Below are 27,767 nucleotides of genomic sequence, written 5' to 3'. Positions count from 1 at the left end.
ATATTAGTTTTAGTAACTCATTTCTAATAACTGATTTATTTTATCTTTGCCATGATGACAGTAAACAATATTTGACTAGATATTTTTAAGACACTTCTTTACAGCTTAAAGTGACATTTAAAGGCTTAACTAGGTTAATCAAGTTAACTAGTCAAGTTAAGGTAATTAGGCAAGTTATTTTATAACAATGGTTTGCTCTGAAGACTTAAGGGGCTAATAATTTTGACCTTAAAATGGTTCATAAAAAAATTTAAACCGCTTTTTATTCTAGCCGAAATAAAACAAAAGTCTTTCTCCAAAAGAAAAAATATTATCAGACATACTGTAAAAATGTCCTTGCTCTGTTAAACATCATTTGGGAAATATTTAAAAAAGAAGAAATAAATCAAAGCGGGGCTAATAATTTAGACTTCAACTGTGTGTAGCTGGACAGACAGACAGACAGACAGACAGACAGACAGACAGATAGATAGATAGATAGATAGATAGATAGATAGATAGATAGAGATAGATAGATAGATAGATAGATAGATAGATAGATAGATAGATAGATAGATAGATAGATAGATAGATAGATAGATAGATAGATAGATAGATAGATAGATAGATAGATAGATAGATAGATAGATAGATAGAGATAGATAGATAGATAGATCATAACAAGAACTGCTGCTTAATTGAATGCATGTAATAGCGACACCCGGTGGTTTTTTATTGAATTACGTTCATTTTTGTATAGCGGGCCAGATTCTATTGATATTTATAAAAAGCCTCGCGGGCCGCCACAAAACTGATTGCGGGCCGCAGATGGCCCGCAGGCCGTAGTTTGGACACGCCTGACTTTGGGCAACACTTGAACAAAATTTAAGACCTCATAAAATGCAATCAAGACTTTTTAATAACTTTTAAGGACCTTAATTTTCTCATTATTGATTTATCAACATTGATAGGACCCCGCGGACACCCTGTCTCATTATAAGGGCAAAAGGGTAAAAAGTGAAAGTAAGATGGAGCAACATTTTTTTGACCTGATTTCACAAGAGCATCCAGTAAACCTTTGAAACTCGATTGAAAATTGACACAATCATTTTCTTGACTCATTCTGAACATTACTGATACCACACAATGTATGCTTTAAGCCTCGATTACACTGCACTTTTTGCCCCATACACTTCCATTCATATGCATGCAAATGTGGCAGACCAGTTTCACATGTCGCTGCATTTCAAAGTTCAAGCTTGGTGAACTCTGACCTGTGAAATCGCATCCTGTGATTGCGTGAGACCAACAAAATGTGACCTCTCTGTACAGAAATGTTAAATACGGAGCAATTGCTCGCTTTATCGATGCACTGTCATCTTGTTTTATCCTGCCCCTTTTTTGAATGACCATATACGGAAGGAATTTAGCATGCTTAAACTCTAGTGTGACCGCAGCTTTAGTCCGTGAGGGGGAACAAATGTAAATTACATTCTTTACATTCTCCCCTAATCATTTATTCAACACTGAAAGTGGTTTAAAACATGTTTGAGTTTCTGTCTGTTCAGAAGATATCGTGAAGAATGTTGGAAAACCAGTAACCACTGACTTGATTTGGTTAGTCAATGGCACAACATTCATCGGAATATCTTGTTTTGTGTTCAACAGAAGAATCTCATAAAGGGTTAAAACCAAATGAGGCGGAGTAAATCTGCATTTTTGTGCGAACTGTCCCTTTAAGACTGGAGCAGATTGTGATATGCTAATTATCACCACAGGCCCTGGGGGTCTGCGCACACGCAGCTAATAAATAAAGGGGGTTGTGAATGCTGATAGGGCTCACAGCTGCTGCTTCTGTGCTAAAAGGCCATTTAACTCGCAGCTCTCATTGTTTCCAAGCTGAAACGTGCTAATTTTAGACAAAGACAAAAATAAAGACATGTTGTGAGTATCAATATAGCAAAACACACTCAAGAAATGCATAATACTACTGACATATGCAAATAAAAAGACTATATTTGGCAACATATCATTTTTAACAACAACAGCACTATTAAATTTCATTTTTTTCCCACATGACATTGTTCTAATCAGTGCACATTTCAGATTTATGGTGTGTTTTTAAAAATAAATACACTACTGAAGCTGCTCCTGCTTACCTGCTGTGTAAGACGAACAAAGCTTTCTGGCTGCTTTCTGATTGTGCGTTCTCACTCCACGCTAGCGTGAAATCTCATGGTCTTACTGCTGTTTAGTATGTGAAAAGCATCATGCTGTCGTGTGCTGATGAAGCTGCTCCTCTAAGCCTGACCTGCCTCCATTTTCCTGGTGATGCTGCTTGTGTTGTTGGCAGGACTCACTGCGTCACATGACGTGGCTCGTTTCCATTTAAGGAGACCTGCAGCACCTGCTCCGTCTCTCTCTCAGCATCTCGCGCACGATTCGCTGAGGAAAAGATGCGATTTTCCTTTTTTTTTTTTAGCCAGGCCTGTATTGGACTGTATAGCCTATGATGAACTTTGGTATTCAAATCAGACTGGAATCATTTATCAGTATGAACAGTTTAAAGAGATAGTTCACCTAAAAATGAAAATAGCTCTCTATTTACTCTCCCTTCTGAACCTTTAATTGTATAACACAAAAGGAGATATTTTGAAGAATGTTGGAACCATTGACTTCCATACTAAGTACTATGGAAGTCAATGCTGTTTTCAAGCATGCTTCAATACATATTATTTCTAGTTCAACAACAGGGACGAACCTCAAATAGTTGATCTCAAATAGTGACAGAACTTTTAGTTTTGGGTCAACTGTCTGTTTAATGCGTCCAAATATTTCCAATTTTATCTAATCCACAATGGACTTATTTTGTGCCACAATGTAACTAAATTGGAGAGTGCAGTTAGTGCTGGTGATGGAAAGTTCATATTAGTTTACCATCTTGATACCTTTGAGTCTCATGACTTTCTTTAAATTTGCCAAATATCTTTAAAAAGTTCCAACTGAGCATCTCAGTGTCAAAATGACCTAAAAAACAAGTCCAAAAAATGCTGATTAATTTGATGTTAATAATAATAATTATAATAATAATTGCTGACATTTATGTAGCAGTTTTCTGGGCACTCAAAGCGCTTTACACATGTGGGCAATCTCCTCATCGACCACCAGTGCGCATCATCCACCTGAATGACGCGACAGCAGCCATTTTGCATTAGAGCGCACACCACACACCAGCTGATTGGTGCAGAGGAGACAGAGTGATGAAGCCAATTATAATATGGAGAGGGTTAGGAGGTCATGATGGACAGAGGCCAGTGGGTAAATTTGGCCAGGATGCCAGGGTTAAGCCCCTACTCTTTTTTTAAAGGACATCCTGGGATTTTTAACGACCACAGAGAGTCGGGACCTAGGTTTATTGGCTCACCTGAAAGACTGCGCTCACTGAGCAGTATAGAGTCCCTGTCACTATATTGGGGCATTAGGACCCACACAGACCACAGGTTGGGCGCCCCCTGCTGGCCTAACTAACACCACTTCCGGCAGCAACCTAGCTTTCCCATTCAGGTACTGACCAGGCGCAGCCCTGCTTAGCTTCAGTGGGCGACCATGTGAGAGTTGCAGAGAGCGAGCTGCCGATGTTAATTATCGCTTGATTTGACATCTAACATTGGCATCAAAAACGCCTCAAAAAATTTTCATGCCAATGTTAGATGCAATTTGATGTTGTTTTGACATAAGGGTGGTCAGCTAACATCAAATTAATTAGCATTTAGTTTTTGGCTTTGGCTTTATGTCGTTTTGACATTGAGGTGCCCAGTGGGAACTTTTTAAAGATATTTGGTCAAATTTAAAGAATGTAAGTGTTGAGACTCAAGATACATTGTATGGATACAAATCAAGTGTAAATTTGTAATTGAAGCTTTCAGATGAATAATTCTATTCTTATATCATAATATATATTACCTTTCATATCATTATTTTTGTGGTCGAAAGGCCATCAATGTGTGGATGTCAAATGGACATCAAATCGATTAGCATTTTTCAAGTCATGCTTGATCTCAACATGTCATTTTGATATCAAGCTTCTCACTTCTCAAAGAGTTGCTTCAGCGGACACCTTAATGTCAAAACAACATCAAATTAACACTGACCGTCAAAAACACGTAAAAAATGCTAATTGAGTTGGTGTTAAAACTTTAGCATCCACTGTGATAGATCTTGAACATGTTTTTTGATGACAATGTTGGAAGTCAATTTGATGTCGTTTTGACACCAAGGTAGTCAGTTAATCACAAATTGATTAGCATTTTTGTTTTTTGATGTCGTTTCGACATTAAGGATTGATTCTGCAGTTTTAACCCATTCTCACCCTGAAGGCATCAAAATCTGAAGCATAGACACAGGGCGGAGTGGGACTCCTTTTCAGCCCTGGAGTTTCAAGCCTCAGACCGGCCCACCTCAGTTCACGACTGACTATATTAAAATAAGGTCATTTCCAATTCAGTTTCTAATGACACTATCACGTCTTTTTTTGAGAAAACAGCTGCTTTAGAACTTCAAATGTTCAACAACCCTAACAGTATTATATGTCTTAACGATAAAAATGAAAAAAAAAAACATACTCAGACGAGATTCAAACCCGGGTCAGTGGCATCATAATCTATCGTGCTAACCACTGGGCCACAACAGTTGAATATGCAAAAGTGACTCATATGAGTTACATCATCATTAACCTGCAGGCTGGTTATATATAAAAAGAGCAGAGCTGCGGTAAAATAATGAATAAGAAGACTGTGGTCAAGTAAATAAATTAATTAATTTAAAAAGTGTGACTGCTTAGAGCAACAGATTCTGAAGCTAGGGACACCGGCCCTCGCAGCCAAAAAAACGTACCGGCCCACCGGGAATTCTCCCGGTCCTCCCGATTAGCCAATCTGGGCCTGCATAGACACGAAAAACCTTGTATAACTATAACTAATGATGTCGACCATAGGAAGTAAATACAATTTTCTAAACCTGATTTAAGCCTATTTCTTGCTGTTTTTACTCAAATAAGCAGCTAGCTCTCTGCAACTTGCACATGGTCGCCCACTGAACCTAAGAAGGGCTGCGCCCAGTTAGTACCTGGATGAGAGACCACATAGGAAGTGTTAGTGGTGTAAGTGAGACCAGCATGGGGCGCTCAACCTGCGGCCTGTGTGGGACCTAACGCCTTAGTATAGTGAAGGGGACTCTAAACTGTTGAGAGTTTTCTTCAATGAATGAACGTTAAAATGCATATTTACCTTGGAAAATCGTCATCCAGCCATTCGTCTCTCGCCTCTATGATCTCCAAAAGTGGGCCAAAGTCAACGCTGCCCATCCTGTAGAAAGTAAGAACATGTAAAACAATGTCAGATCCTTCTCTGAAGAGTTAAACTAGAAAAAAAATCATAGCAGAGGAATTTTGAGTGTGCTGCGGATTAATGGAAAAAACTCATTTTAATCCCTCTTTTAATCCCTGTCTGAAGTGATCTGCTCTTTGATGAGAGATTATTCCCTTTAGTTCACCTCTGAATTGTCTCTTTGAATTAGAAGTGTTTTTTGTCTGAACATTGATAATAAACAAAATATATAAAATTATTAAAATTAACTAAAAACAAAACAAAAGTGAAACAAAACTACATTCTCTTGAACATTAACAGGGAAAAATGTTTTTAAAAACCTAGATTTTGATTTTACCGTAAATTTGTTCTGATTTCGTTTGACTTGATGTAATAAAACTGCAAAATAAATCTGAAATTATAAACGATAAAATTAACAAAACCGATATACACTGCAAGCTTTCACTAAAACTAATATCATAATATTAAAGATAATCAAAATATTAGTAGGACAGCTGTACATTGCTGACACTGACTATTTCAATCAATTTAAAGCTTATAAACTAAACAAATCTTGCTAAATTTAGTGTTTTATGCGCTAAAATAAAAACAAAACATTATTTTGCTCTTACTTGCATAAGGATCAGGTTATTCCTTGTAAACTGATTATTTTTCCTCCTCATCCAGAGCAGAAACGCAGGTGTTGATGCAGGTGGTCCAGGAGAAACACAAGACTCCTCTGTTCACTGTGAAGGAAAAAAAAACGATGCTTATAATCTCCAGTTCACGAAAAGTCACTTTTGATCCATCAAGTTTCCGTAAGCAAGTAGTTCATTCCAAGTATTACCAATAAGGATGTTTTAGGAATATCTGCAATCCTTTGTTATATACTTCTCTTGTTGAAATACTGAATGCTGGTGGTCCAGGCTCTGGATGAATACAGCATCTGTGATTTAAACACTTCCACATCCTCCGAACACTGAAACAACAGAGCCTTTGACATCAATTTTGACATGTTATAACCCGATTATCCAATAGGTGGCGCTAATGTGCTATTTGTTTTCCAGAAATTTATTTATTTATTTATTATTATTTATCTATTTATTTATTTTTGTAGTGAAAAAGGAAGACTTTTTTCCTGTGTTTTCTGTTTTATTTGCCTTTCAAAAACATAACAATTTAGGTCAAACTTAATTCCAATGTAATCTTTCACAGTCTGACTCGTCCAATATAAAATGAATCAAATGCTAAGCCATAAAATTCAACAAAACAAATCATGATTTATAAAATAACTTGACAAAATAATCAACATACAGTGCAAACATCAAACAGAAAATTTGTAAGGGATTACATAAAACTATATTAATTTTTAAAAATCATGAAATCTTTAAGCCTTCTTACTGTTCATTATTTTTAAAGCCTCTGTATAGGTGGCAAACTGATTTTTAAAGACTGTCAAATGACAAGCTGTTTCATAATAAAGTAATTAAAATAAAATAAGTGAAAAATTTGCAGTTGAGTCATTATTTTTGTGAAAAAAGAAAAACTATTTGTGGCCAGACAAATGGAAAATAAAATATTTGAGTATTTAACTCAGACCCCTTACAAGAATATGAAGAGTTATATATATATATATATATATATATATATATATATATATATATATATATATATATATATATATATATATATATATATATAAATGTTAAAGCAAATGTTATATATTCACACATTCAAATTCTCAATTTGTAAACCTGACATGGAGGATCATATAAAGATGATTTCAGTATCTAGCCAGACTTTGCTTTAAAAAACATTATCTAAGGAATCGTATATAAAATAAACCTTGAATGTGCATATTGCATATATCTCTCAGTTTTTCCTATTTTTTCTATTTTATTGTTATTCTGTTGTCGTTTTGAGGAATAATAATAATAATTAAAGCTGCAAGCAGCGATGATAGGGACCTCGCACCCGGGCTCACCGCCACCCTGTGACCTCAGGATGATAGAGAACAGCGAACAATAATATTTTGAGCCGATATATATAAAGAAGCGGAGATAATCACAGATTTATGCCAAACTTCCTCCTGTCAGCAGGTGGCGCTATGACTGTGACTCAAGATTGGTATGTAGATGTCTTCAGGAGTGGAATCTTATCAACCTTGTGAATTTTCAGGCAGGTCGGACGTTGTTTGGCTGAGTTATAAGCCAAACTTCCTGTTGCCAGCAGGTGGCGCTTGACTGTCTTAATGTTGGTATGTTGATGTCTTCAGAAGAGGATTTTAATCAACCATGTGAAGTTTCAGGCAGATTAGACATTGCGGGGCTGAGTTGTAAGCAAAACTACCTTCTGCCAGCAGATGGCGCTATGACAGACTCAATATTGTTATGTGGATTTGTTCAGGAGAGGACTTTTATCCACCATGTTAAGTTTCACGCTGATCGAACATTGTGTGGTTGAGTTATAAGCCAAAATTCCTTCCGTCACTAGGTGGCGCTATGACTGACTCAATATTGGCATGTAGATGTGTTCAGGAGAGGACTTTTATCAAGCATGTGAAGTTTCAGGCTGATCGGACATTGTGTGGTTGAGTTATAAGGACTTCCTGTTCCATGGCGAAGCGTTGAGGTTTGTCATGCCACAACGGACACGCCTTTCTGTGAAAACTCTAGATCTTCACAATATATCATCGCTAGAGCTTTCAGATGACACCACCCAATTTTGGTGCTGATACTATGAAATTTGTGAGAGGAGTTTGATACAGTGTAAAACATGTCATTTCCTGTGGCCAGCAGGTGGCGCTATAACTGTATCTGGATATCGGCATGTAAACGTGTTCAGGTCTGGACTTATATTAAACATGTGAATTTTGAGGCAGATCGAATAATGCATGCCTGAGTTATAATGACTTCCGGTTTGTGGCGAATCGTCAAAGTTTGCGAGGCCGCCACGGACACGCCCATCGACAAAACCTCTAAAGCTTCGCAATTTAACATCGCCAAGGCCTTTAGATGACAAAACTTAATTTTGGTGTTGATAGCATAAAATCCCTAGAAGGAGTTCGTTAAGATACAAAGCCTGGAAATGGCAAAAATGCCACTTATTTGCCGCAGGAAGTTAAAAATATCCGACTTCCTGTTGGGTTTGAGATATGGCTCCAAGAGACTTTTTCGTATGTTTTGGCGTGTTTAAGGTGTGTGCCAATTTTCGTGCATGTGCGTGATTCGTAGATCAGGGGCTCGTCCGTTTAATTTTTATAGGTGGCGCTGTCGAGTCATTTTGCCACGCCCACTTCATTATTGTTATGAGGATGTGTTCAGGAGAGGACTTTTATCAACCATGTGAAGTTTCAGGCAGATCGGACATTGTGTGCTTGAGTTATAAGGACTTCCTGTTCCATGGCGAAGCGTTGAGGTTTGTCATGCCGCCACGGACACGCCCCTCTGCGAAAACTCTAGATCTTCACAATATATCATCGTTAGGGCTTTCAGATAATACAACCCAAATTTGGTGCTGATACGAAAAAATTTGTGGGAGGAGATTGTTACGATGTAAAACATGTCATTTCCTGTTGCCAGCAGGTGGCGCTATAACTGTATCTGGATATCGGCACGTAAACGTGTTCAGGTCAGGACTCTTATCAAACGTGTAAATTTTGAGGCAGATCGGATAATGCGTGCCTGAGTTATAACGACTTCCTGTTTTGTGGCGAATCGTCAAAGTTTGCGAGGCCGCCACGGACACGCCCATCAACGAAAACTCTAAAGCTTCGCAATTTAACATCGCCAAGGCCTTTAGATGACAAAACCCAATTTTGGTGTCGATCGGATAAAATCCCTAGGAGGAGTTCGTTAAAATACAACGCCTGGAAATGGCAAAAACGCCACTTTTTCGCCGCAGGAAGTCAAAAATATCCGACTTCCTGTTGGGTTTGAGATATGGCTCCAAGAGACTTTTTCGTATGTTTTGACGTGTTTGAGGTGTGTGCCAATTTTCGTGCATGTGCGTGATTCGTGCATCGGGGGCTCGTCCGTTTAATTTTTCTAGGTGGCGCTGTCGAGTCATTTTGCCACGCCCACTTCAGAGACCCATATCAACCTGCTATTTACACCGGGTTTGGTGTGTGTGCAAATTTTCATGAGTTTTCGGGCATGTTTAGACCCTCAAAAGTGCCCCGATAGGGGGCGGAATAATAATAATAATTAAAGCTGCAAGCAGCGATGATAGGGACCTCGCACCCGGGCTCACCGCCGCCCGGTGACCTTACAATGACAGAGAACAGCGAACAATATTAATTTAAGCCAATATATTAAAAAAATCTAAGAAAATCACAGATTTATGCCAAACTTCCTCCTGTCAGCAGGTGGCGCTATAACTCTGACTTAAGATTGGCATGTAGATGTCTTCCGGAGAGGAATCTTATCAACCATGTGAAGTTTCAGGCACATGGGACATTGTGTGGCTGAGTTATAAGCCAAACTACCTTCTGCCAGCAGGTGGCATTATGACTGACTCAATATTGTTATGTGGATGTGTTCAGGAGCGGACTTTTATCAACCATGTGAAGTTTCAGGCAGATCAGAGATTGTGTGGAGATTGTGTTTTAAGACAAACTACATTCTGCCAGCAGGTGGCGCTATGACTGACTCAATATTATTATGTAGATGTGTTTAGGAGAGGACTTTCATCCACCATGTGACATTTTAGGCAGATCTGACATTGTTTGGCCGAGTTACAAGCCAAAATTCCTTCTGCCAGCAGGTGGCGCTATGACTCTGACTTAATATTACTATGTAGATGTGCTCAAGAGAGGACTTTCATCAACCATGTGAAGTTTCAGGCAGATCGGACATTGTTTGGCCGAGTTACAAGCCAAACTATCTTCTGCCAGCAGGTGGCGCTATGACTGACTCATTATTGTTATGTGGATGTGTTCAGGAGAGGACTTTTATCAATCATGTGAAGTTTCAGGCAGATCAGACATTGTGTGGTTTAGTTATAAGAAATTCCTGTTCCATGGCGAAGCGTTGAGGTTTGTCATGCCACCACAGACACGCCCCTTTGCAAAAACTCTAGATCTTTACAATATATCATCGCTAGAGCTTTCAGATGACACCACTCTATTTTGGTGCTGATACGGGAAAGTTTGTGGGAGGAGTTTGTTACAGTGTCAAACATGACATTTCCTTTGGCCAGCAGGTGGCGCTATAACTGTAACTGGATATCGGCACGTAAACCTGATCAGGTCAGGACTGTTATTTAATGTGTGAATTTTGAGGCAGATCGAATAATGCATCGATGATTTATAAAGACTTCCTGTTTTGTGGCGAATCATCAAAGTTTGCGAGGCCGCCACGGACACGCCCATCTATGAAATCTCTAAAGCTTCGCAATTTAACATCACCAAGGCTTTAAGATGACAAAACCCAATTTTGGTGTTTATCAGATAAAATCCCTGGGAGGAGTTCGTTAAAATACAACGCCTGAAAATGGCAAAAGCGCCACTTTTTCGCCACAGGAAGTTAAAAATATCTGACTTCCTGTTGGGTTTGAGATATGGCTCCAAGAGACTTTTTCGTATGTTTTGCCATGTTTGAGATGTGTGGCAATTTTTGTGCATGTGCGTGATTCGTAGATCGGGGGCTCGTCCGTTTAATTTTTCTAGGTGGCGCTGTCGAGTCATTTTGCCACGCCCACTTCAATATTGTTATGTGGATGTGTTCAAGAGATGACGTTTATCAACCATGTGAAGTTTCAGGCAGATCGGACATTGTGTGGTTGTGGTATAAGGACTTCCTGTTCCATGGCGAAGCGTTGAGGTTTGTCATACCGCCACGGACACACCCCTCTGCGAAAACTCTAGATCTTCACAATATAACATCGCTAGAGCTTTCAGATAACACCACTCAATTTTGGTGTTGATACAATAAAATTTGTGGGAGGAGTTTATAACTCCGTAAATCATGTCATTTCCTGTGGCCAGCAGGTGGCGCTGTAACTGTATCTGGATAGTGGCATGTAAACGTGTTCAGGTCAGGACGCTTATCAAGCGTGTGAATTTTGAGGCAGATCTGATAATGCATGCCTGAGTTATAACGACTTCCTGTTTTGTGGCGAATCGTCAAAGTTTGCGAGGCCGCCACGGACACGCCCATCGACGAAAACTCTAAAGCTTCGCAATTTAATATCGCCAAGGCCTTTAGATGACAAAACCCAATTTTGGTGTCGATCGGATAAAATCCCTAGGAGGAGTTCGTTAAAATACAACACCTGGAAATGACAAAAACGCCACTTTTTCGCCGCAGGAAGTTAAAAATATCTGACTTCCTGTTGGGTTTGAGATATGGCTCCAAGAGACTTTTTCGTATGTTTTGGCATGTTTGAGGTGTGTGCCGATTTTCGTGCATGTGCGTGATTCATATATCAGGGGCTCGTCCGTTTAATTTTTCTAGGTGGCGCTGTCGAGTCATTTTGCCACGCCCACTGCCGAGACCCATATCAACCTGCTATTTACACCGGGTTTGGTGTGTGTGCAAATTTTCATGAGTTTTCGGGCATGTTTAGACCCTCAAAAGTGCCCCGATAGGGGGCGGAATAATAATAATAATAATAATAATAATAAAAAACGGAGCAATTCCAATAGGGCCTACGCACCGTTTCGGTGCTCGGTCCCTAATTAAAGCTGCAAGCAGCGATGATAGGGACCTCGCACCCGGGCTCACCGCCACCCGGTGGCCTCAGGATGACAGAGAACAGCGAACAGTAATAATTTAAGCCAATATGTTTAAAAAATCGGAGAAAATCACAGATTTATGCCAAACCTCCTCCTCTCAGCAGGTGGCGCTATGACTGTGACTCAAGATTGGCATATAGATGTCACCAGGAGAGGAATCTTATCAACCATGTTAAGTTTCAGGCAGATCGAACATTGTTTAGCTGAGTTTTAAGCCAAACTGCCTTTTGTCAGCAGGTGGCGCTACGACAGACTCAATGTTGTTATGTAGATGTGTTCAGAAGAGGCCTTTTATGAGCCATGTGAAGTTTCAGGCTGATCTGACTTTGTGTGGTTGAGATATAAGGACTTCCTGTTCCACGGCGAAGTGTTGAGGTTTGTCATGCCGCCATGGACACGCCCCTCTGCAAAAACTCTAGATCTTGACAATATATCATCACTTAAGCTTTCAGATAACAACCCACCAAACTTGGTGCTGATACAAAAAAAAATAGTGGGAGGAGTTTGATACTCTGTAAATCATGACATTTCCTGTGGCCAGCAGGTGGTGCTATAACTGTATCTGGATATTGGCATGTAAACGTGTTCTGGTCTGGACTCTTATTAAACATGTGAATTTTGAGGCAGATCGGATAATGCATGCCTAAGTTATAATGACTTCCGGTTTTGTGGCGAATCGTCAAAGTTTGCGGGGCCGCCACGGACACGCCCATTGACAAAAACTATAAAGCTTCGCAATTTAACATCGCCAAGGCCTTTAGATGACAAAACCCAATTTTGGTGTAGATAGCATAAAATCCCTAGGAGGAGTTCGTTAAGATACAACGCCTGGAAATGGCAAAAATGCCACTTATTTGCAGCAGGAAGTTAAAAATATCCGACTTCCTGTTGGGTTTGAGATATGGCTCCAAGAGACTTTTTCGTTTGTTTTGGCGTGTTTGAGGTGTGTGCCAATTTTCGCGCATGTGCGTGATTCGTAGATCAGGGGCTCGTCCGTTTAATTTTTCTAGGTGGCGCTGTCGAGTCATTTTGCCACGCCCACTTCAATATTGTTATGTGGATGTGTTCAAGAGATGACGTATATCAACCATATGAAGTTTCAGGCAGATCAGACTTTGTGTGGTTGAGTTATGAGGACTTCCTGTTCCTTGGCGAAGCGATGAGGTTTGTCATGCCGCCACGGACACGCCCCTCTGCGAAAACTCTAGATCTTTACAATATATCACCGATAGAGCTTTCAGATGACACCACTCTAATTTGGTGCTGATACCATAAAATTTGTGGGAGGAGTTTGTTACAGTGTAAAACATGTCATTTCCTGTGGCCAGTAGGTGGCGCTATTTCTGTATCTGGATATTGGCATGTAAACGTGTTCAGGTCAGGACTCTTATGAAACGTGTGAATTTTGAGGCAGATCGGGTAATGCATGCCTGAGTTATAACGACTTCCTGTTTTGTGGCGAATCGTCAAAGTTTGCGAGGCCGCCACGGACACGCCCATCGACAAAAACTCTAAAGCTTCGCAATTTAACATCGCCAAGGCCTTTAGATGACAAAACCCAATTTTGGTGTCGATCGGATAAAATCCCTAGGAGGAGTTCGTTAAAATACAACGCCTGGAAATGGCAAAAACGCCACTTTTTCGCGGCAGGAAGTCAAAAATATCCGACTTCCTGTTGGGTTTGAGATATGGCTCCAAGAGACTTTTTCGTATGTTTTGGCATGTTTGAGGTGTGTGCCATTTTTCGTGCATGTGCGTGATTCGTAGATCGGGGGCTCGTCCGTTTAATTTTTCTAGGTGGCGCTGTCGAGTCATTTTGCCACACCCACTACCGAGACCCATAATAAACGTAAATTTTCGCCACTTCTGAGGCGTGTGCAAAGTTCCGTGAGTTTTCGGGCATGTTTAGCCCCTCAAAATCGCGATTCATTCCGGAGGAGAATAATAATAATAATAATAATAATAATAATAATAATAAACGGAGCAATTCCAATAGGGCCTACGCACCGTTTCGGTGCTCGGTCCCTAATAATAATTAAAGCTGCAAGCAGCGATGATAGGGACCTCGCACCCGGGCTCACCGCCGCCCGGTGGCCTCAGGATGACAGAGAACAGCGAACAATATAAATTTAAGCCGATATAAATAAAAAACCTGAGAAAATTACAGATTTATGCCAAATTGCCTTATGCCAGCAGGTGGCGCTATGACAGACTCATTATTGGTATGTAGATGTCTTCAGGAGAGGAATTTAATCAACCATGTGAAGTTTTCAGCAGTTCAGACATTGTGTGGTTGAGTTATAAGCCAAACTTCTTGTTGCCAGCAGGTGGCGCTATGACAGACTCAATATTATTATGTATATGTGTTCAGGAGAGGATTTTAAACAACCATGTAAAGTTTCAGGCAAATCAGACATTGTGGGGCTGAATTGTAAGCCAAACTACTATCTGTCAGTAGGTGGCGCTATGACTGACTCAATATTATTATGTGGATGTGTTCAAGAGAGGACTTTTATCAACCATGTGAAGTTTCAGGCAGATCGGACATTGTGTGGCTGAGTCATAAGTACTTCCTGTTCCATGGCGAAGCGTTGAGATTTGTCATGCCGCCACGGACACGCCCCTCTGCGAAAACTCTAGATCTTCACAATATATAATCGCTAGAGCTTTCAGATGAAACCACCCAAATATGGTGCTGATACGATAAAATTTGTGGGAGGAGTTTGTTACTCCGTAAATCATGTCATTTCCTGTGGCCAGCAGGTGGCGCTGTAACTGTATCTGGATATTGCTATGTAAATGTGTTCAGGTCAGGACGCTTATCAAGCGTGTGAATTTTGAGGCAGATCTGATTATGTATGCCTGAGTTATAACGACTTCCTGTTTTGTGGCGAATTGTCAAAGTTTGCGAGGCCGCCATGGACATGCCAATCGACGAAAACTCTAAAGCTTCGCAATTTAACATCGCCAAGGTCTTTAGATGACAAAAGCCAATTTTGGTGTTGATTGGATAAAATCCCTAGGAGGAGTTCGTTAAAATACAACACCTGGAAATGGCAAAAACGCCACTTTTTCGCCGCAGGAAGTTAAAAATATCCGACTTCCTGTTGGGTTTGAGATATGGCTCCAAGAGACTTTTTCGTATGTTTTGGCATGTTTGAGGTGTGCGCCAATTTTCGTGCATGTGAGTGATTCGTGGATCGGGGGCTCATCCGTTTAATTTTTCTAGGTGGCGCTGTCGAGTCATTTTGCCACGCCCACTTCATTATTGTTATAAGGATGTGTTCAGGAGAGGACTTTTATCAACCATCTGAAGTTTTAGGCTGATCGGACATTGTGTGGTTGAGTTATAAGGACTTCATGTTCCATGGCGAAGCGTTGAGGTTTGTCATGCCGCCACGGACACGCCCCTCTGCAAAAACTCTAGATCTTCACAATATATCATTGCTAGGGCTTTCAGATAACACCACTCAAATTTGGTGCGGATACGAAAAAATTTGTGGGAGGAGTTTGTTACGATGTAAAACATGTAATTTCCTGTAGCCAGCAGGTGGCGCTATAACTGTATCTGGATATCGTTATGTACACGTGTTCAGGTCAGGACTCTTATCAAATGTGTGATTTTTGAGGCAGATCGGATAATGCATGCCTGAGTTATAACGACTTCCTGTTTTGTGGCGAATCGTCAAAGTTTGCGAGGCCGCCACGGACACGCCCATCGACAAAAACTCTAAAGCTTCGCAATTTAACATCGCCAAGGCCTTTAGATGACAAAACCCAATTTTGGTGTCGATCGGATAAAATCCCTAGGAGGAGTTTGTTAAAATGCAACACCTGGAAATGGCAAAAACGCCACTTTTTCGCCGCAGGAAGTCAAAAATATCCAACTTCCTGCTGGGTTTGAGATATGGCTCCAAGAGACTTTTTCGTATGTTTTGGCATGTTTGAGGTGTGTGCCAATTTTCGTGCATGTGCGTGATTCGTGGATCGGGGGCTCGTCCGTTTAATTTTTCTAGGTGGCGCTGTCGAGTCATTTTGCCACGCCCACTTCCGAAGCCCATAAAAAACGTAAATTTTCGCCACTTCTGAGGCGTGTGCAAAGTTGCGTGAGTTTTCGGGCATGTTTAGCCCCTCAAAATCGCGATTCATTGGAGAGAAGAATAATAATAATAATTAAAGCTGCAAGCAGCGATGATAGGGACCTCGCACCCGGGCTCACCGCCGCCCGGTGGCCTCAGGATGACAGAGAACAGCGAACAGTAATAATTTAAGCCAATATATTTAAAATATCTGAGAAAATCACAGATTTATGCCAAACCTCCTCCTCTCAGCAGGTGGCGCTATGACTGTGACTCAAGATTGGCATGTAGATGTCACCAGGAGAGGAATCTTATCAACCATGTGAAGTTTCAGGCAGATCGGACTTTGTGTGGTTGAGTTATACTGCAAACTACCATCTGCCAGCAGGTGGCGCTATAACTGTGACTTAAGATTGGCATGTAGATGCCTTCAGTAATGGAATTTAATCAGCCATGTGAAGTTTCAGGCAGATCGGAGTTTGTGTGGTTGAGTTATAAGGACTTCCTGATCCATGGCGAAGCGTTGAGGTTTGTCATGCCGCCATGGACACGCTCCTCTGCAAAAACTCTAGGTCTTGACAATATATCATCACTTAAGCTTTCAGATAACAACCCACCAAATTTGGTGCTGATACAAAAAAAAATTGTGGGAGGAGTTTATTACTCTGTAAATCATGACATTTCCTGTGGCCAGCAGGTGGCGCTATAACTGTATCTGGATATCGGCATGTAAACGTGTTCTGGTCTGGACTCTTATTAAACATGTGAATTTTGAGGCAGATCGGATAATGTATGCCTAAGTTATAATGACTTCCGGTTTTGTGGCGAATCGTCAAAGTTTGCGGGGCCGCCACGGACACGCCCATCGACAAAAACTATAAAGCTCCGCAATTTAACATCGCCAAGGCCTTTAGATGACAAAACCAAATTTTGGTGTCGATAGCATAAAATCCCTAGGAGGAGTTCGTTAAGATACAACGCCAGGAAATGGCAAAAATGCCACTTATTTGCAGCAGGAAGTTAAAAATATCCGACTTCCTGTTGGGTTTGAGATATGGCTCCAAGGGACTTTTTCGTATGTTTTGGCATGTTTGAGGTGTGTGCCAATTTTCGCGCATGTGCGTGATTCGTAGATCAGGGGCTCGTCCGTTTAATTTTTATAGGTGGCGCTGTCGAGTCATTTTGCCACACCCACTTCAACATTGTTATGTGGATGTGTTCAGGGGAGGACTTTTATCCACCATGTGAAGTTTCAGACTGATCAGACTTTGTGTGGTTGAGTTATGAGGACTTCCTGTTCCATGGCGAAGCGTTGAGGTTTGTCATGCCGCCACGGACACGCCCCTCTGCAAAAACTCTAGATCTTCACAATATATCACCGCTAGAGCTTTCAGATGACGCCACTCAAACTTGGTGCTGATACGAAAAAATTTGTGGGAGGAGTTTGTTACAGTGTAAAACATGTCATTCCCTGTGGCCAGCAGGTGGCGCTATAACTGTAACTGGATATTGGCACGTAAACCTGTTCAGGTCAGGACTCTTATCAAACGTGTGAAATTTAAGGCAGATCGGATAATGCATGCCTGAGTTATAACGACTTCCTGTTTTGTGGCGAATCGTCAAAGTTTGCGAGGCCGCCACGGACACGCCCATCGACGAAAACTCTAAAGCTTCGCAATTTAACATCGCCAAGGCCTTTAGATGACAAAACCCAATTTTGGTGTCGATCGGATAAAATCCCTAGGAGGAGTTCGTTAAAATACAACGCCTGGAAATGGCAAAAACGCCACTTTTTTTCAGCAGGAAGTTAAAAATATCCGACTTCCTGTTGAGTTTGAGATATGGCACCAAGAGACTTTTTCGTATGTTTCGGCATGTTTGAGGTGTGTGCCAATTTTCGTGCATGTGAGTGATTCGTACATCAGGGGCTCGTCCGATTAATTTTTCTAGGTGGCGCTGTCGAGTCATTTTGCCACGCCCACTTCAATATTGTTATGTGGATGTGTTCAAGAGATGACGTTTATCAACCATGTGAAGTTTCAGGCAGATCGGACATTGTGTGGTTGTGTTATAAGGACTTCCTGTTCCATGGCGAAGCGTTGAGGTTTGTCATACCGCCACGGACACGCCCCTCTGCGAAAACTCTAGATCTTCACAATATAACATCGCTAGAGCTTTCAGATAACACCACTCAATTTTGGTGTTGATACGATAAAATTTGTGGGAGGAGTTTATAACTCCGTAAATCATGTAATTTCCTGTGGCCAGCAGGTGGCGCTATAACTGTATCTGGATATCGGCATGTAAACGTGTTCAGATCAGGACTGTTATCAAACGTGTGAATTTTGAGGCAGATCGGATAATGCATGCCTGAGTTATAACGGCTTCCTGTTTTGTGACGAATCGTCAAAGTTTGCGAGGCCGCCACGGACACGCCCATCGACGAAAACTCTAAAGCTTCGCAATTTAACATCGCCAAGGCCTTTAGATGTCAAAACCCAATTTTGGTGTCGATCGGATAAAATCCCTAGGAGGAGTTCGTTAAAGTACAACGCCTGGAAATGGCAAAAACGCCACTTTTTCGCCGCAGGAAGTAAAAAATATCCGACTTCCTGTTGGGTTTGAGATATGGCTCCAAGAGACTTTTTCGTATGTTTTGGCATGTTTGAGGTGTGTGCCAATTTTCGTGCATGTGTGTGATTCGTGGATCGGGGGCTCGTCCGTTTAATTTTTCTAGGTGGCGCTGTCGAGTCATTTTGCCACGCCCACTTCCGAAGCCCTTAACAAACGTAAATTTTCGCCACTTCTGAGGCGTGTGCAAAGTTGCGTGAGTTTTCGGGCATGTTTAGCCCCTCAAAATCGCGATTCATTCCGGAGGAGAATAATAATAATAATAATAATAATAATAATAATAATAATAAACGGAGCAATTCCAATAGGGCCTACGCACCGTTTCGGTGCTCGGTCCCTAATTAAAGCTGCAAGCAGCGATGATAGGGACCTCGCACCCGGGCTCACCGCCGCCCGGTGGCCACAGGATGACAGAGAACAGCGAACAGTAATAATTTAAGCCGATATATTAAAAAAAATCTGAGAAAATCACAGATTTATGCCAAATTTCCTCCTGTCAGCAGGTGGCGCTATAACTGTGACTCATGATTGGCATGTAGATATCTTCAGGAGAGGAAACTTATCAACCATGTGAAGTTTTAAGCAGATTGGACATTGTTTGGCTGAGTTATAAGCCAAACTGCCTTTTGTCAGCAGGTGGCGCTATGACAGACTCAATGTTGTTATGTAGATGTGTTCAGGAGAGGACTTTTATCAACCTTGTGAAGTTTCAGCCAGATCGGACTTTGTGTGGTTGAGTTATACTGCAAACTACCATCTGCCAGCAGGTGGCACTATAACTGTGACTTAAGATTGGCATGTAGATGTCTTCAGTAATGGAAATTAATCGACCATGTGAAGTTTCAGGCAGATCGGAGTTTGTGTGGTTGAGTTATAAGCCAATCTACCTTCTGCCAGCAGGTGGCGCTATGACTGACCCAATATTGTTATCTAGATGTGTTCAGAAGAGGACTTTTATCAATCATGTGAAGTTTCAGGCAGATTAGACATTGTGTGGTTAAGTTATAATAACTTCCTGTTCCATGGCGAAGTGTTGAGGTTTGTCATGCCACCACAGACACGCCCCTCAGCAAAAACTCTAGATCTTCACAATATATCATCACTAGAGCTTTCAGATGACACCACTCTATTTTGGTGCTGATACGGGAAAGTTTGTGGAAGGAGTTTGTTACAGTGTCAAACATGTTATTTCCTGTGCCCAGCAGGTGGCGCTATAACTGTAACTGGATATCGGCACGTAAACCTGTTCAGGTCTGGACTGTTATTAAATGTGTGAATTTTGAGGCAGATCGAATATTGCATGCCTGAGTTATAACGACTTCCTGTTTTGTAGCGAATCATCAAAGTTTGCGAGGCCGCCACGGACACGCCCATCAATGAAAACTCTAAAGCTTCGCAATTTAACATCGCCAAGGCCTTTAGATGATAAAACCCAATTTTGGTGTCGATCGGATAAAATCCCTAGGAGGAGTTTGTTAAAATACACCGCCTGGAAATGGCAAAAATGCCACTTTTTCGCCACAGGAAGTTAATAATATCTGACTTTCTGTTAGGTTTGAGATATGGCTCCAAGAGACTTTTTCGTATGTTTTGGCATGTTTAAGGTGTGTGCCAATTTTCGTGCATGTGCGTGATTCGTAGCTTGGGGGCTCGTTCGTTTAATTTTTCTAGGTGGCGCTGTCGAGTAATTTTGCCACGCCCACTTCAATATTGTTATGTGGATGTGTTCAAGAGATGACGTTTATCAACCATGTGAAGTTTCAGGCAGATCGGACATTGTGTGGTTGTGTTATAAGGACTTCCTGTTCCATGGCGAAGCGTTGAGGTTTGTCATACCGCCACGGACACACCCCTCTGCGAAAACTCTAGATCTTCACAATATATTATCGCTAGAGCTTTTAGATAACACTACCAAATTTTGGTGCTGATACGAAAAAATTTGTGGGAGGAGTTTATTACTCCGTAAATCATGTCATTTCCTGTGGCCAGCAGGTGGCGCTATAACTATATCTGGATATTGGCATGTAAACGTGTTCAGGTCAGGATGCTTATCAAGCGTGTGAATTTTGAGGCAGATCTGATAATGCATGCCTGAGTTATAACGACTTCCTGTTTTGTGGCGAATCATCAAAGTTTGCGAGGGCGCCACGGACACACCCATCGACGAAAACTCTAAAGCTTCGCAATTTAACATCGCCAAGGCCTTTAGATAACAAAACCCAATTTTGGTGTTGATCGGATAAAATCCCTAGGAGGAGTTCGTTAAAATACAACGCCTGGAAATGGCAAAAACGCCACTTTTTCGCCGCAGGAAGTTAAAAATATCCGACTTCCTGTTGGGTTTGAGATATGGCTCCAAGAGACTTTTTCGTATGGTTTGGCATGTTTGAGGTGTGTGCCAATTTTCATGCATGTGCGTGATTCGTGTATCGGGGGCTCGTCCGTTTAATTTTTCTAGGTGGCGCTGTCGAGTCATTTTGCCACGCCCACTTCCGAGACCCATATCAACCTGCTATTTACACCGCGTTTGGTGTGTGTGCAATTTTTTATGAGTTTTTGGGCATGTTTAGACCCTCAAAAGTGCCCCGATAGGGGGCGGAATAATAATAATAATAATAATAAAAAACGGAGCAATTCCAATAGGGCCTACGCACCGTTTCGGTGCTCGGTCCCTAATTAAAGCTGCAAGCAGCGATGATAGGGACCTCGCACCCGGGCTCACCGCCGCCCGGTGGCCTAAGGATGACAGAGAACAGTGAACAATAACAATTTAAGCCGATATATATAAAAAACCTGAGAAATCCACAGATTTATGCCAAACTTCCTCCTGTCAGCAGGTGGCGCTATGACTGTGACAGTATTGTCATGTAGATGTCTTCAGGAGAAGACTTTTATCAACCATGTGAAGTTTCAGGCAGATCGGACATTGTGTGGCTGAGTTATAAGCCAAACTACCTGTTGCCAGTAGGTGGCGCTATGACTGTGACTCAATATTGGCACGTAGATGTCTTCAGGAGAGGACTTTTATCAACCCTGTGAAGTTTCAGGCAGATCAGACATTGTGTGCCTGAGTTATAAGCACTTCCTTTTTCATGGCGAAGCGTTGAGGTTTGTCATGCCACCACATACACGCCCCTCTACGAAAACTCTAGATCTTCACAATATATCATCGCTTGAGCTTTCAGATACACAACCAACCAAATTTGGTGCTGATATGAAAACATTTGTGGGATGAGTTTATTACTTTGTAAATCATGACATTTTCTGTGGTCAGCAGGTGGCGCTATAACTGTATCTGGATATCGGCATGTAAACTTGTTCTGGTCTGGACTCTTATTAAACATGTGAATTTTGAGGCAGATTGGATAATGCATGCCTGAGTTATAATGACTTCCGGTTTTGTGGCGAATCGTTAAAGTTTGTGAGGCCGCCACGGACACGCCCATCGACAAAACCTCTAAAGCTTCGCAATTTAACATCGCCAAGGCCTTTAGATGACAAAACCCAATTTTGGTGTCGATAGCATAAAATCCCTAGGAGGAGTTCGTTAAAATACAACGTCTGGAAATGGCAAAAAAGACACTTTTTCGCCGCAGGAAGTTAAAAATATCCGACTTCCTGTTGGGTTTGAGATATGGCTCCAAGAGACTTTTTCGTATATTTTGGCCTGTTTGAAGTGTGTGCCAATTTTCGTGCATGTGCGTGATTCGTAGATCAGGGGCTCGTCCGATTAATTTTTGTAGGTGGCGCTGTTGAGTCAATTTGCCACGCCCACTTCAATATTGTCATGTGGATGTGTTCAGGAGAGGGCTTTTATCAACCATGTGAAGTTTCAGGCAGATCGGACATTGTGTGGTTGAGTTATAAGGACTTTCTGTTCCATGGCGAAGTATTGAGGTTTGTCATGGCGCCACGGACACGCCCCTCTGCGAAAACTCTAGATCTTCACAATATATCATCGCTAGAGCTTTCAGATAACACCACCAAAATTTGGTGCTGATACGAAAAAATTTGTGGGAGGAGTTTGTTACACTGTAAAACATGTCATTTCCTGTGGCCAGCAGGTGGCGCTATATCTGTATCTAGATATAGGCATGTAAACGTGTTCAGGTCAGGAGTCTTATCAAACGTGTGAATTTTGAGACAGATCTGATAATGCATGCCTGAGTTATAACAACTTCCTGTTTTGTGGCGAATTGTCAAAGTTTGCGAGGCCGCCACGGACACGCCCATCGACGAAAACTCTAAAGCTTCGCAATTTAACATCGCCAAGGCCTTTAGATGACAAAACCCAATTTTGGTGTCGATCGGATAAAATCCCTAGGAGGAGTTCGTTAAAATACAACGCTTGGAAATGGCAAAAACGGCACTTTTTCGCCGCAGGAAGTCAAAAATATCCGACTTCCTGTTGGGTTTGAGATATGGCTCCAAGAGACTTTTTCGTATGTTTTGGCGTGTTTGAGGTGTGTGCCAATTTTCGTGCATGTGCGTGATTCGTGGATCGGGGGCTCGTCCGTTTAATTTTTCTAGGTGGCGCTGTCGAGTCATTTTGCCACGCCCACTTCCGAGACCCATATCAACCTGCTATTTACACCGGGTTTGGTGTGTGTGCAAATTTTCATGAGTTTTCGGGCATGTTTAGACCCTCAAAAGTGCCCCGGTAGGGGGCGGAATAATAATAATAATAATAATTAAAGCTGCAAGCAGCGATGATAGGGACCTCGCACCCGGGCTCACCGCCGCCCAGTGACCTTACGATGACAGAGAACAGCGAACAATAATAATATAAGCCGATATATATATAAAAAACCTAAGAAAAATACAGATTTATGCCAAACTTCCTCCTGTCAGCAGGTGGCGCTATACCTGTGACTCAAGATTGGCATGTAGATGTCTTCAGGAGAGGAATTTAATCAACCATGTGAAGTTTCAGGCATATGGGACATTTTGTGGCTGAGTTATAAGCCAAACTACCTTTTGCCAGCAGGTGGCGCTATTAAAAACTCAATATTATTATGTAGATGTGCTCAGGAGAGGACTTTCATCAACCATGTGACATTTTAGACAGATCGGACATGGTGTGGCCGAGTTACAAGCCAAACTACCTTCTGCCAGCAGATGGCGCTATTACTGACTCAATATTGTTATGTAGATGTGTTCAGGAGAGGACTTTTATCAATCATGTGAAGTTTCAGGCAGATCGGACATTGTGTGGTTGAGTTATAAGGACTTCCTGTTCCATGGCGAAGCGTTGAGGTTTGTCATGCCACCACAGACACGCCCCTCTGCAAAAACTCTAGATCTTCACAATATATCATCTCTAGAGCTTTCAGATGACACCACTCTATTTTGGTGCTGATACGGGAAAGTTTGTGGTAGGAGTTTGTTATAGTGTCAAACATGTCATTTCCTGTGGCCAGCAGGTGGCGCTATAACTGTAACTGGATATCGGCACGTAAACCTGTTCAGGTCAGGACTGTTATTAAATGTGTGAATTTTGAGGCAGATCTGATAATGCATGCCTGAGTTATAACGACTTCCTGTTGTGGCGAATCATCAAAGTTTGCGAGGCCGCCACAGACACGCCCATCGACAAAAACTCTAAAGCTTCGCAATTTAACATCGCCAAGGCCTTTAGATGATAAAACCCAATTTTGGTGTCGATCGGATAAAATCCCTAGGAGGAGTTCGTTAAAATACAACGCCTGGAAATGGCAAAAATGCCACTTTTTCGCCGCAGGAAGTTAATAATATCTGACTTCCTGTTAGGTTTGAGATATGGCTCCAAGAGACTTTTTCGTATGTTTTGGCATGTTTGAGGTGTGTGCCAATTTTTGTGCATGTGCGTGATTCGTAGCTCGGGGGCTCGTCTGTTTAATTTTTCTAGGTGGCGCTGTTGAGTCAATTTGCCACGCCTACTTCAACATTGTCATGTGGATGTGTTCAGGAGAGGACTTTTATCAACCATGTGAAGTTTCAGGCAGATCGGACATTGTGTGGTTGAGTTATAAGGACTTCCTGTTCCATGGCGAAGCGTTGAGGTTTGTCATGGCGCCACGGACACGCCCCTCTCCGAAAACTCTAGATCTTCACAATATATCATCGCTAGAGCTTTCAGATAACACAACCCAAATTTGGTGCTGATACGAAAAAATTTGTGGGAGGAGTTTGTTACACTGTAAAACATGTCATTTCCTGTGGCCAGCAGGTGGCGCTATAACTCTATCTGGATATCGGCATGTAAACGTGTTCAGGTCAGGACTCTTATCAAGCGTGTGAATTTTGAGGCAGATCGGATAATGCATGCCCGAGTTATAACGACTTCCTGTTTTGTGGCGAATTGTCAAAGTTTGCGAGGCCGCCACGGACACGCCCATCGACGAAAACTCTAAAGCTTCGCAATTTAACATCGCCAAGGCCTTTAGATGACAAAACCCAATTTTGGTGTCGATCGGATAAAATCCCTAGGAGGAGTTCGTTAAAATACAACGCTTGGAAATGGCAAAAACGCCACTTTTTCGCCGCAGGAAGTCAAAAATATCCGACTTCCTGTTGGGTTTGAGATATGGCTCCAAGAGACTTTTTCGTATGTTTTGGCATGTTTGAGGTGTGTGCTGATTTTCGTGCATGTGTGTGATTCGTAGATCGGGGGCTCGTCCGTTTAATTTTTCTAGGTGGCGCTGTAGAGTCATTTTGCCACGCCCACTTCCGAGACCCATATCAACCTGCTATTTACACCGCGTTTGGTGTGTGTGCAAATTTTCATGAGTTTTCGGGCATGTTTAGACCCTCAAAAGTGCCCCGATAGGGGGCGGAATAATAATAATAATAATAATTAAAGCTGCAAGCAGCGATGATAGGGACCTCGCACCCGGGCTCACCGCCGCCCGGTGGCCTTAGGATGACAGAAAACAGCGAACAATAATAATTTAAGCCGATATATATAAAGAACCTGAGAAAAATCTCTCATTTATGCCAAACTTCCTCTTATCAGCAGGTGGCGCTATAACTGTGACTCAAGATTGGCATGTAGATGCTTTCAATATAGGAATCTTATCAACCATGTGAAGTTTCAGGCAGATCAGACATTGTGTGGTTGAGTTATAAGGACTTCCTGTTCCATGGCGAAGCGTTGAGGTTTGTCATGCCGCCACGGACACGCCTCTCTGCGAAAACTCTAGATCTTGACAATATATCATCACTTGAGCTTTCAGATAACAACCAACCAAATTTGGTGCTGATATGAAAAAATTTGTGGGAGGAGTTTATTACTCTGTAAATCATGACATTTCCTGTGGCCAGCAGGTGGCGCTATAACTGTATCTGGATATTGGCATGTAAACGTGTTCTGGTCTGGACACTTATTAAACATGTGAATTTTGAGGCAGATTGGATAATGCATGCCTGAGTTATAATGACTTCTTGTTTTGTGGCGAATCGTCAAAGTTTGCGGGGCCGCCACGGACACGCCCATCGAAAAAAACTATAAAGCTTCGCAATTTAACATCGCCAAGGCCTTTAGATGACAAAACCCAATTTTGGTGTCGATCGGATAAAATTCCTAGGAGGAGTTCGTTAAAATACAACGCCTGAAAATGGCAAAAACGCCACTTTTTTGCCACAGGAAGTTAAAAATATCCGACTTCCTGTTGGGTTTGCGATATGGCTCCAAGAGACTTTTTCGTATGTTTTGGTGAGTTTGAGGTGAGTGCCAATTTTTGTGCATGTGCGTGATTCGTGGATCGGGGGCTTGTCCGTTTAATTTTTCTAGGTGGCGCTGTCGAGTCATTTTGCCACGCCCACTTTCGAGACCCATAATAAACGTAAATTTTCGCCACTTCTGAGGCGTGTGCAAAGTTCCGTGAGTTTTCGGGCATGTTTAGCCCCTCAAAATCGCGATTCATTCCGGAAAAGAATAATAATAATAATAATAATAATAATAATAATAAACGGAGCAATTCCAATAGGGCCTTGCACCGTTCGGTGCTCGGTCCCTAATTAAAGCTGCAAGCAGCGATGATAGGGACCTCGCACCCGGGCTCACCGCCGCCCGGTGGCCTCAGGATGACAGAGAACAGCGAACAATATTAATTTAAGCCGATGTATATAAAGAACCCGAGAAAATCACAAATTTATGTCAAACTTCTTCCTGTCACCAGGTGGCGCTATGACTGTGACTCAAGATTGGCATGTAGATGTCTTCAGGAGAGGAATTTAATCAACCATGTAAAGTTTCAGGCAGTTCAGACATTGTGTGGCTGAGTTATAAGCCAAACTACCTTCTGCCAGCAGGTGGCGCTATGAGAGACTCAATATAATTATGTAGATGTGCACGGGAGAGTACTTTGATCAACCATGTGAAGTTTCAGGCTGATTGGATATTGTGTGGTTGAGTTATAATGCAAACTACCTTCTGCCAGCAGGTGGCGCTATAACTGTGACTCAAGATTGGCATGTAGATGCCTTCGGTAGAAGAATTTAATCAACCATGTGAAGTTTCAGGCAGGTCAGACATTTTGTGGCTAAGTTATGAGCCAAACTACCTTCTGCCAGCAGGTGGCGCTATGACTGACTCAATATTGTTATGTGGATGTGTTCAGGAGAGGAATTTTATCAACCATGTGAAGTTTCAGGCAGATCGGACATTGTGTGGTTGAGTTATAAGGACTTCCTTTTCCATGGCGAAGCGTTGAGGTTTGTCAGGCCACCACAGACACGCCCCTCTGCAAAAACTCTAGATCTTCACAATATATCATCGCTAGAGCTTTCAGATGACACCACTCTATTTTGGTGCTGATACAATAAAATTTGGTGAAGGAGTTTATTACTCTGTAAAACATGACATTTCCTGTGGCCAGCAGGTGGCGCTGTAACTGTATCTGGATATTGGCATGTAAACGTGTTCTGGTCTGGACTCTTATTAAACATGTGAATTTTGAGGCAGATCGGATAATGCATGCCTGAGTTATAATGACTTCC

General features: G+C 41.8%; 1 protein-coding gene across 4 annotated transcripts in view; it reads right to left on the bottom strand.

Annotated features, from left to right (window-relative positions):
- The window catches only part of atcaya (ATCAY kinesin light chain interacting caytaxin a), a 60,877-nt gene that overhangs the window by 8,116 nt on the left and 24,994 nt on the right, over positions 1-27,767 (bottom strand). Inside the window, exons 1-3 of one of the 4 annotated variants that reach the window (XM_021469522.3) lie at positions 6,190-6,362; positions 5,975-6,088; positions 5,265-5,342 (exon numbers count right to left, since the gene is read on the bottom strand). In XM_021469522.3, coding sequence (XP_021325197.2) covers positions 5,265-5,341 — 77 coding nt within the window. In that variant the 5' untranslated portion in view covers position 5,342; positions 5,975-6,088; positions 6,190-6,362. Of the gene's footprint in view, positions 1-2,138; positions 2,343-5,264; positions 5,343-5,974; positions 6,089-6,189; positions 6,363-27,767 lie in introns of those variants that run through there. The other 3 variants (XM_073937042.1, XM_073937043.1, XM_009295950.5) reach the window with 3 other exon arrangements.

This window comes from Danio rerio, chromosome 22 (genome assembly GCF_049306965.1).
Source record: "Danio rerio strain Tuebingen ecotype United States chromosome 22, GRCz12tu, whole genome shotgun sequence".
NCBI classification, from domain to species: Eukaryota; Metazoa; Chordata; class Actinopteri; order Cypriniformes; family Danionidae; genus Danio; species Danio rerio.
Note: the sequence above shows the minus strand (reverse complement) of the source record. Positions and strands in the feature narration are given on the sequence as shown.